Source organism: Citrus sinensis, chromosome 7, assembly GCF_022201045.2.
Source record: "Citrus sinensis cultivar Valencia sweet orange chromosome 7, DVS_A1.0, whole genome shotgun sequence".
Lineage (NCBI taxonomy): Eukaryota > Viridiplantae > Streptophyta > Magnoliopsida > Sapindales > Rutaceae > Citrus > Citrus sinensis.
Genome location: NC_068562.1, coordinates 7,305,292 through 7,315,870, shown reverse-complemented (window position 1 = coordinate 7,315,870; position 10,579 = coordinate 7,305,292). Strand labels below are relative to the sequence as shown.

Here is a 10,579-nt window from a genome sequence, read left to right as displayed (position 1 = left end):
TGAAAGAGTTACCATATAGGGTGGGTGTAATTGCACAGTTATTCTTCCTAAAAGTGTAGTGTGAGTGCATCATAAAACACTCTTGGACAGCATGTAACCATGAATAATTTAAAAAGATAAACGTTTATTTAGTTTTTATATTTTAAATTAAGTACCCTTTTACTTTTATAGTTTAAAAAATATCTCAAAATATCCTATTGTTCTTATCCTTATCTTTTCTTTGCTTTTGCAAGCTTGCAACAATCTTTATAATAATTTTATTTACAAAAAAAAATTTGATATCAAATTAACCTTAAAAGTTAAATAATAGCAACAAAATTTTTACATTAATTTTTATTTAATTTTATAGTTAATTTGATAAATTAACTTTTTTTTTCTCTTTATCAATGTCCCCAAGATTATTGTAAGGATATTTTTGTAAATTAAAAGTAAATAAATAAGGACAAAAGTGTAATATATTTAACATCATGAGTGTCTCAAGAATTTTTTAAAATATAATAACTAAACGAACATTTACCATAACTTAAAATAATGAAATCCATTCTAAAACTATTGAAACCCAACTGTGGATGTTTAAAAGCCAAAATTATTAAACAATGTTATCAATAATTTTTCAAATATAATATCGGGATTGAGTGTCCTGGAACAACATTAAAGTCAAGCTCATCATACCTTAAACAATAGTGCTAAACGTAGAGAACGCTAAGAGAAGGTTGAGAAAGACGACAACACAAGCTGCTGTATCGCCACTTTTTTTATAATTATTTTAACATTAAATAAGTGTCACAGACAGGAGAGAGCGTGCTGTCGTTTCTCTCATCATTCTCTCAGTGCTCATGACACTTAACATTTTCTTACCTTAAATTCTTATAGTTTGAAATGGAAATGCACCAATTGCAAAACAAAACAAAAGAGAGAATTTTCAAATACGATAATTAATCGACACAAGGGATTTTAAAGATTTGGTAGTCACCATCTCATGACACATCGTTTGGAGCTATTCTTCAATTCACCTCGAAATCTAGCATGTGCGCTTTGCCCCTACAAGTCTACATGCGATGATTGAAAAAACAAAAAAAAAGGAAAAAAAATTCTAAATATATCATATAAAATATTTATATGCTATTATTAATAGAATTTACTGTCTAATCTTTTTGTTTTTTTTTTGTCTAAAATTTTGTTAAAAATTTACCCCCAATGAATCGATATTGATTTGGCTACGCTACTAAAAAGATTACTTATTAAGTAATTAAGAAGTGTTTATTAATTTTACCTATTCCTCTATTTCTCATATGGGTTTCGTAATTCTAGAAATTGACTCGATAACTAATATTGGTCTCAATTGAAGTCCTTCTACGAATATTTTCTAATGGGTTTATCAGTGCGGCACTTTTTTCCTGGATAGGAACGAGTTATTTGAATGTAATTTTTGTCGATTTTCTAAGTATCTTGTACTATACAAACGAATAAGAAAATTAGCAAACTAATAGTTGAATTACACCCAAAAAGGGAAAGGGAGAGAGACTACGATATTGTCAGAATTGATTCATAAACCCGTCTGTGATCTATTATTGACTTAATTATGAGACACCGCAGTCCACAGTAAGGAACAAGGTCCACGAGAAACTAAGACAAAGTGATATTCAACTCTTTACAAATTGCATGTTGACTTTTCCATAACTTCGCCAACTTTATTTTTACTATATAGCTAGACGATCCTCACAATACACACAAATCGATCCATCATTATTGATATAGTTCATATGTAGTACCCATATATATGTGTAGAGAAAGAGAGCCCTAAACCACTCGAATTCGGACCTGATTAACTCATCTACTGATGCAAATTCCGAATCTTTCACTTTACCATCAGAATTTTGAGATGAATAATAGCCTTTGTCTTTGTCACATGTGTTAATTGCGCTGACAATATCACCTCCAATACTATCTGTGTCATCCAAATTCGGTAGCTGTGAGAAATCTGGGCTGAGTAAAGATTAAAAATGCTCGTCCATCTCAAAATCAATCATGAAATCAGACGGATCACTCTGTTCCATATTGAATTCTGGCAGTACTCTTCCTCCTTCATTCGTCGCATTTTGATCATTATCATCATTAAGGGGGCCATCAGCCATTGATGGCGCAGGCTCCACAATTAATTACTTGATCTTGACCGTAGCTTTTTTCTTGTTCCGGGGTACTAAAGAACAACGCTTTGGTGCGCTTTGAGGCCCTTGTCCGAATTGGGTAAGAATCTGTTTTGGCTATGAATTTTTTGGACCCTAATTTCGGCTTTTCTTGGCATTGATTTAATGTTTTTCGAGTACAAGCAGTTGATGAAGAAGGGCTTTGGTGATGGTCCTGCAATTTTTTATTTTCTAATGTTGGTGCTCCAATAATTCTTGATTTCATATTTTCATTGTCTGTTCGCCCTGGAAGCCGGCCAGCGATTAGAGACCACCTGCAGACGCAATGAATATATATTTGTAATTGCATCACAGTAGGCATTAGTTTCCTGCACGTCTCAATTTCAGCAAACATTGACAGTACGAGAAATACTTTTTATATTTTAACACTTGGAAATTAAAGAGGAAAATGGGGTGAAGGAAAGAACCTGTTTGCCAGGAGATTGAGAAGCCTGATAATGAGTTCGTCTTCATCATGGCTAATGTTTCCTCTCTTGATATCAGGCCTCAAATAATTTAGCCACCTTAGCCTGCAACTCTTCCCACATCTTTGAATGATTAATTTAAAATCAAACAAAAAATTACAGGTTCTCAAAGCCCTAATTAATAATTAAAACCATAAATTTATTCACTTTAATTTGCAAATACATCTTAATTAATTAATTAATTACCAGCTCTTTTTGGTAGGTATCTCCATTTTCCTTCACCATATATGGTAATATAATCTGTGAGTATCTTATCTTCTGCTGCTGTCCATGCTCCTCTATTCAAACCTTCTTCCTTTGAACAACAAGGAAACCTACCTATTGAATATCAATCCTTGAAAAGAAACTCAATTCTCTCACTTTCTCTCTCTTTTCTTTTCTTTCGATCTTGTTAAGTGATATTTTTGTTTGAGCTCCCTAGTGTCTGGGTTAAGGAAGCTAATATGAAGAGGGTAACACACCACTTCTTATGGCATATTAATTGGTCATCTATGCATGTGTGTGTGCGTATTTATATACACACAACATAAATTGATTTTTTGTGCGTATTTATATAATAAGGACTCTTAAAGATAGTTTCCCACCCATTTATGACTAATTTATTTTGTGTTGTAAGAAAATAAAACAAGTCTGGCTAATATTATATAGCTATCATTAAGAACTATCACCATAAACTTGTTCGTTTACATGTATTAATTATTAGTAGGGCTTGTTAAACGCTACTACTCATCAAAATAATGCGGCGGCTGCTGCCATTCAACCACAAAAAGACTGTCAATTTTCTTTTTCTTTTTCTTTTTTAAATTTGGTTAAAAATGATGACAGACAGGCTTCATGCATATGGCATATCCGTATATGTCTTTTATGGCCCTTCGAAAAATTATTGTGATAAGTACGTAGTTTTTACAGATTAAGATTAAGTTTTGGAGTAGCAAAAAGTTATGTATTTTCTTAAATAAAATTAATTTGAACTTCTGTACGACAAGAGCCATAATAATAATAATAGGGAAAAAAAAACCTGCCAACTTATTAGCTAATTACGACATTCTTGATTTATTTTTATTTTTATTTTTTTACGGTGTCAGGAATTTACTGGAACCAATTAAGATTGTTTCTATTGTTGCACAAGCAACATAGGCTAATTTTAAGTCATTTTTTATTAAGATATATTAACTCCTCAGTTGCTATAAGAGAAGGAAATAAAAATCCCTATAATTACAGGACTCAGAATCAACCCTTCCAACAACTTTGGTTAGCAATTTTGCACCACAGCTAATCCCTTATGTATAGTTAAATCCATGAACGCTATAATATTTTTTATTAAAGAAATATATTAGTCCACCCCTGGAGCAACTAAATGTTGATTTCGTGCATATTACTGTCTATTACAACATATGGTGAATAATAGCATACCTGCAGCACATGCGCACAAATCCACACACACACACACACAGCCTCCTATATATATATATATATATTGTATGCATACTTCCATCCATCCCACTCAATTATAATTAAGAAAGAAGTGGAAGTTGCTACAATTATATATCGTGCAGCTACACCCACTTAATCATTCTAAGACATGTGTGTATGAATTAAATATATATAATTAACTACTATTTACGTACGTGATGATTTTCCAAAAACAAATACACACTCAAAATACACTCTTTTCTTATTCCCACTTAAAAGTTAGTGCATGGGCAGCTGTTTTGCTTTTGAATTGATTGGTGCGATATGAACGTGATTAAATGAGGTCCACCACTGCAATTTTGATTGTAACTAGACAATACATACAGCAGATTACCTTTGCATTTATTTATTTATTTTTAAATGTTAAATTCACAAAAGCTTTGGGAAAATTGGATATTTGTTCAATTATAGGAACTCTAAATTGAAACAGTTCAGATATTCAAGCATGACAAATATATATAATAATAATAATAATATATAGTTCACAGAATGGAACATATAACCAAGATTTGCCGCAATCTTGTAAAAAGAATGGAGGTAAAATGAAATTCCTCATTAACCAAAGAAAAAAAGTGCAATAATTACAATATATAACAAGCATGATGATGTATTGAGTATTATTAGCTACTCATGAAAATTATTTAGACCAACAGACAGAAAAGCACACAAGAATCTTTCAAAGGAATCTCAAGACCAATCAGAACAAGCAATATATTGTGAAATAAATTATTGCAAAATCTGGTTTCCTGGGCATGCTACTCAAACCTTGCACTACAAATTTGTCAATTAATATACATTAATTATGAAAGGCCGCCGAAGAATGAAAAAGAAAGTAATGTGTGTAAAGAATATATGAAAATACAATACCCACCCACACCAAGCTTCATTTATGCTATTACACTGAAATAATCTTGATGAAGATAGAAACTTACCTTATGAGCCTATCTATATTAAAAATATATATATATATATATATATATTAAGACTTGTAATCACCAAAGCAAATAAACAAATAAATCAACAATGGAAATTTTTTTTCTTAAAAAAATATGATGATTAACTTCTGGGAACTAGTTCACTACTTGTGATACTTGTTCGGTAATTACAGCCTGTTCTTTTGGCAGTCCAATTATAGTTTTCAGTCTTCACCTATTCAACCTGCAAAACATTAAAAAAAGAGTGTAAAACTGAAAAGCATAAAATAAATTGTAGCATAAAGTTCTTATGCCTTCAAATCAGCAAGCAAGAACAAATACTATTTACAAGTCTCTCTCCTGTGACACTAACGTTCACAATGCAAAAAGTCATTTATAACCAAAAAAGGCAGCCAGTTCATTTCTTGCAAGCTCAGAATGCTTACCATTGCTTCTACACCGTCGTAACCACTCAGCATGAAGACCAGATTACAACCAGGTACCCCTATCCGTCAATAACGTGTTAGTTGCTGCAACATTTGAGATCCAGATGGCATAAGTAGCTGCTCAGAACTTGCTGAAGATTTCATATGGGTGTTAACACCAACTGGGTTTCCAAGTCCCTGTCTTATCATCTCTCTAGGGTCATTTGTGATGGTTTCAGACTGAGAGGGTTCCATCAATGCACGTATCTGACATAATCCGTATAAAATGAATGCTTTCAGTGCTCCATCTGGTGAGGATATACATTAAAATAAATCAACAGGTCCTTCAACTCACCATTTCAAGACGCTTACTGTGGACGTCACTAGATAACTGCATCATTTGGAAAACATTACATCAAAATTGATCAACTAGAGTGTACTTTCATTTAGAAATAAGCAAGAACTTTCATCTCATGGGACCATCTCCATTCCAAATCAAATTATTTAGGCGGAAGAGTGAGATTATGAAACATCATATTGCAATCTACAGGTCTTGAGATAAAAAAATAAACTACTTACAGATTTCCTTTGGTGATTCCGCTCTTCACTTGAAAATCCTGGAACCGTCAAATGCCAGTTTTTCTCTGCACACGAACTTGATGTATCAGATTCAAGGTTCTGAGGTTGCTTAGTAACGAAAAAAGAAAAGTGAGTAAATATCTACTACTCCGAAGAGTTATCTACTGTTCAAAGATTCTGAAGCAATATGTATCCAGCCTAGTGTTGGCATTAGGTTCAACGAGCTAGCACATTAAAATCACACACATGAGAATGAATCAGAGGGAGGGAGCTAAAGGAGCAGAATAAGTTGGTAGAAGTGAGTTCATATAACCAGACAAGCGTATAAGGTTCTCTCCACCCTGATGTTACTCCTAAAACATTTCCCATCACAATTAATTAATACTTAAAAGACATATTAGACTCTGAACATTTATGAAAGAAAATGTATGAGTTCTTACAAGTTAGCACTTTCAAAATCACACACGTATTAATGAATCTACCAAAAAAAAGATAATTACAAATGCAAGTCTCACCAAACAAACAGATTATTTATGAAAGCATGATATTTCTAACCTCTTCCATTCACCACATTTTTTATACCACAAATAATCTGATATTCCTAAATTTCGACCAAATCTTCAAACAATAAACCCAGCGATCAAACATAGGTGACAGCTAACAAAATGCTTAAGTTCAACACGATAAAACTTCTGTAAAACATGTTCCAGAGAAGCACAAACCCAAGTGCAGTAATATATCCTTGGACTCCAAAGTTGATGATTTTCGATGCTTTGCCAAATTACAGGCAAAGGAAGTCACCTGCAAAAAGTAAATATAGATAAATATCTTTGAGAAAGATCATCCAAAATTCTACTTTGTCAAAATTAGCATAACATTTTCAAAGAGAATAATCATCTATAAATATGAGCATGAGATCTAGTGTACATAGGGTCAAAAAGCCTGGTAACATGTTAACTAGATGACATTGCAGAAGTGCCATGATCTGATGAACCAAACAGGTTCCCAGCGAGGAAATCTAACTTGAAAATCCCAAGTAATCTTCTATCATTATAGGTCCCCATTAATAAGTTATTCATGAACAACATATGATGTCTTTCAAAGAAAAAAAAAAGTTCTTTATGAATAACTCTTTCAAAAATTCTATTTCAAAAGCATTTTTAAAGAACTAGAAGCCAGAAAGAAGGGTTAAACAGTTGGTTAGCTTAGGAGTGCTCACAGAGTCAATGAAGTCATCAGCAATTTCCAAAAGAAGATCTTCAACTTCTGGATCCACCTTTCCCTGGGAGTCCACCTGAGTGGCCAAAAATTGAACACCATGAATAATAACCATAAACAAAAAGAAAGAACTGAAAACTCAGTGGAATGCAGCAAAAACCTGGGAAACTAGATCCTGTATCTTTCTCTTCCCAAGGAGTTGATTAGTTGCTTCTGTTCCTTGACTTGAACTGCCCCCAGGTGTAGTTGTACCAGAGACAGTTGCATCTGGCTGTGATCCTGTCAAACTAAGAGATTTCTGGCCTGCGGGGCCTGAAATCCTTGGAGACTGCTGCTGCTGCTGCTGTTGATGCAAGCTTGGTTGCTGTTGCGATTGTTGTTGTTGTAGTTGCTGTTGCTGCTGCGGCTGCGGCTGCGGCTGTGGCTGATGCAGCTGTGCATGCCCCATTTGTGGCTGCTGCTGCACCAGCTGGGACAACTGCTGTTGATTCAAGCCCATAGAGTTCTGTAATTGAGGAGATGAAGCAAGTTGCTGCTGTAAGAGGACCGGGGATTGCCTCTGATGTTGTTGGAGACGGAATGAAGGAGAGCCAGGAGCAGACATTGCAGGCATTTGCTTCAACCACTGCTGTTGTGACAGAGAATTTTGCATCATGCCTGGCTGTCCGTTCTGAGCCAGCCCAGATAACTGAGGATTCATAAATGCCAGAGATGATGATGTCCTAGATAAGTTTTGGATCTGCAGATTTTAAAATAGCTTGGATGTCAAGCTCATGTTTACAAATTAAAATAAGAGAAAGCACATTCAAAATCACACAAAATCATTGCAAAAGATTTCACTTCCTTGGAAACATCTTCAAAGAAGGTCGCATTCACCAGGCCCATTCAATTGTGTGAATTATTAGGGAGAATAATGAAAACCAGATTTTACAATTTCAGCACATTATAGTTATTTCTTTATATGAAAAAATAACAATCAATTTTAGTCCCCAGCAAGGTCAGTATCTCTATCAAGCAGAGAAATGCAGAGAAATGTTATAGTATCCGAATCAAAGGCATTTTCTAAAAGAAACACATAAGCAAAAGCTAATAGCTATAAAAACACACTGCTGGAAAAACAAAGAAAGAAGAAGGGAAATCAAGATTTCTTCACTTCTCTCACACGTCGTGGTGATTTCTAACAGTTCTGTAATGATCCATCCATCAGCAAGAGTAATACAATAAAAGTTTCATCAAATCCACAGATGGAAAACAGAGCAAAGCAGCATTAGAAGGAAAAATACACCTGAGGAGAGGTGAGGGGATTCTGTTGTGACAATTGTTGCCTTATCTGCCCCTGGTTCATTCGCTGTTGAGCATAAAGAGGGTTGGCCCTCAAGTGTGAGCTTAAATTAAGGATCCCCATTGCTTGCATCCCCGGCAAAGACTGTCCAGGAGAATTGCCAGGATGGAATTGGGATCCTGGGACAACCCCAGGTTTCTGCCGTGGCTGTAATGAAAACATCAATTGTTTCAGAAAGGAAATTGTCATCAGGGTGGTCCATAATTAAGCAGAAAATCATCTATGAAGAGCTATTATTAGCAAGTTTTTCAGTATTCTTGCAGATTATACTCAGTAAAACAAATACAATGTTACTTTTAAAAGAGTGCATGCACTTCATGGTTACACAAAGTACAGAAGCACTTGTGCAATTCACCATTTTTTCTTTTCCTAATTAAATTCGTAGCAAAGATCCAACAATTAGTGTAAATGAATTCAAAATATTACATTGTAAGCAGCATGACTACAACAAATGATTGAATATTTCTAGAATGCGAAAAATTCAAGCTTCGACAAATAACTTCACTTAATCATTGAAATAGAACTGTTCAGAAAGTGCACCACTGAGCAAAATAAACCACATTCTACAGTACTCCATCACTTCTAAAGAAGTAAAAACCCAATCTCAGTTTCCAAAGAACTATAACTACTACGAAAATGCAGACCACCCCGGTGCACCCACATTACATTCATTATTATCCCTCCAAATATAGAACAAATTAGCTCCTCTTTCTTTTTCATGTAGTTCATCATTAAGCTAAAACTACTCCAATTCAAAACATTGAACCAACTCAAATTCTGCTTTCTTTCAAACATTAACACAACAATCAACATATCAAAGGGCACAACAAATGATCATCTCTTAACCAATACAGACAAAGTGACACGACTATACCAAATTCAACAACAGGTAATTAAGGGTATTCTGCAACCATTATTTTCTTTTTGCTTAATTTTGAAAGCACAACAGCCAAAGCACCTATTTTAGCATACTACAGCAACTGATCGCATTCTAAAGCAGTCCAATTCCAAATATGCCCTAAATTCGGCATCATAAACACAAATTACAAAATCAACAAAAGAACAAAAAAAAAGGAAAAAAGATACCGAAGCCATCAAGGGAGACTGTAAATTGAACTGTGCAGCAGCCGCAGAAGCTTGTCCGGACAGCATCCCGGGCAGGTGACCAGTCTGCCCAATAAGCCCAGACCGGGACAAAGTAGGACTACCAAGCTGCTGATTGCTACTCTGTTGCTGATTCTGCTGCCCGAAATTAACTTGCCCGTATATCGCCTGCTGCCTCAAAACGCTACTGTATTGAGAATTCTGTTGCTGCTGCGGCTGGTGGATTTGGTTAAGGCGCGAAATTGAGGGAGATCGTTGTAAAGTATGCGGAATTTGATAGTTTGACATAACATTAGTGTTAACGTTGTTTTGTTGCTGCTGTTGAACGAGTTGTGGGATTTGTTGCTGCTGCTGTTGTTGAGAATCGAGCGAAGGAGAAAACGACGTCGTTGCGGGCGTTTGAGTAGAAACTAATGCTGTTGTTGATGACGACGACGATGAAGAAGTCGAAGACGGGTCAGGCATCGGGTTTGGAGATTGCAGGGCTTTCGGCGGAGATGTTGTTGTTGTTAAATTATTTTCTGCCATGTTTGTTAATTTACTTTTTATTTATTATTATTATTATTATTATTTTTGCCTTATTATTAGTAGTTCATGGAGGAAATTTTGATGGTGTGTTATTTTGCAGAGGAAGAGAGAGTTTTTGGTTTTGCAGGACGCAAGTTGAAGAAAGAGAAGAGAGAGAAGATCTTCACCGTACACGTGTACATCTAAGGATGAAAATCCACGTGTCAAGTAAATAGAAGCTAAGTAGTGTTTTACCAGCGAAACCTGTAATCTGGCTGTTCGATTTTTTTTTTCCATCCACGTAGAATAATTTAAGTGCCAATGTTGTGTAATTGACTAATTTCAT

The 10,579-nt window shown here is 34.8% G+C and overlaps 2 protein-coding genes across 2 annotated transcripts; both read right to left on the bottom strand.

Moving 5' to 3' along the window:
* Positions 1-1,573: 1,573 nt before the first annotated feature.
* On the bottom strand, positions 1,574-3,171 carry LOC127898923 (transcription factor MYB123-like). Its single transcript, XM_052431452.1, has 3 exons — positions 2,858-3,171; positions 2,615-2,716; positions 1,574-2,461 (listed from the first exon to the last, which is right to left on the bottom strand). Exons 1-3 carry the CDS (start codon positions 2,881-2,883, stop codon positions 2,128-2,130), a joined length of 462 nt encoding a protein of 153 aa, XP_052287412.1. The 5' UTR covers positions 2,884-3,171; the 3' UTR covers positions 1,574-2,127.
* A 1,660-nt stretch (positions 3,172-4,831) lies between these two features.
* LOC102628367 (transcription initiation factor TFIID subunit 12b) lies at positions 4,832-10,379 on the bottom strand. Its single transcript, XM_006465864.4, has 9 exons — positions 9,709-10,379; positions 8,566-8,769; positions 7,441-8,019; positions 7,282-7,356; positions 6,785-6,863; positions 6,063-6,127; positions 5,839-5,874; positions 5,505-5,750; positions 4,832-5,302 (listed from the first exon to the last, which is right to left on the bottom strand). The coding sequence occupies exons 1-8, from the start codon at positions 10,252-10,254 to the stop codon at positions 5,571-5,573; spliced, it is 1,764 nt and encodes a 587-aa protein (XP_006465927.2). The 5' UTR covers positions 10,255-10,379; the 3' UTR covers positions 4,832-5,302; positions 5,505-5,570.
* Positions 10,380-10,579: the final 200 nt, after the last annotated feature.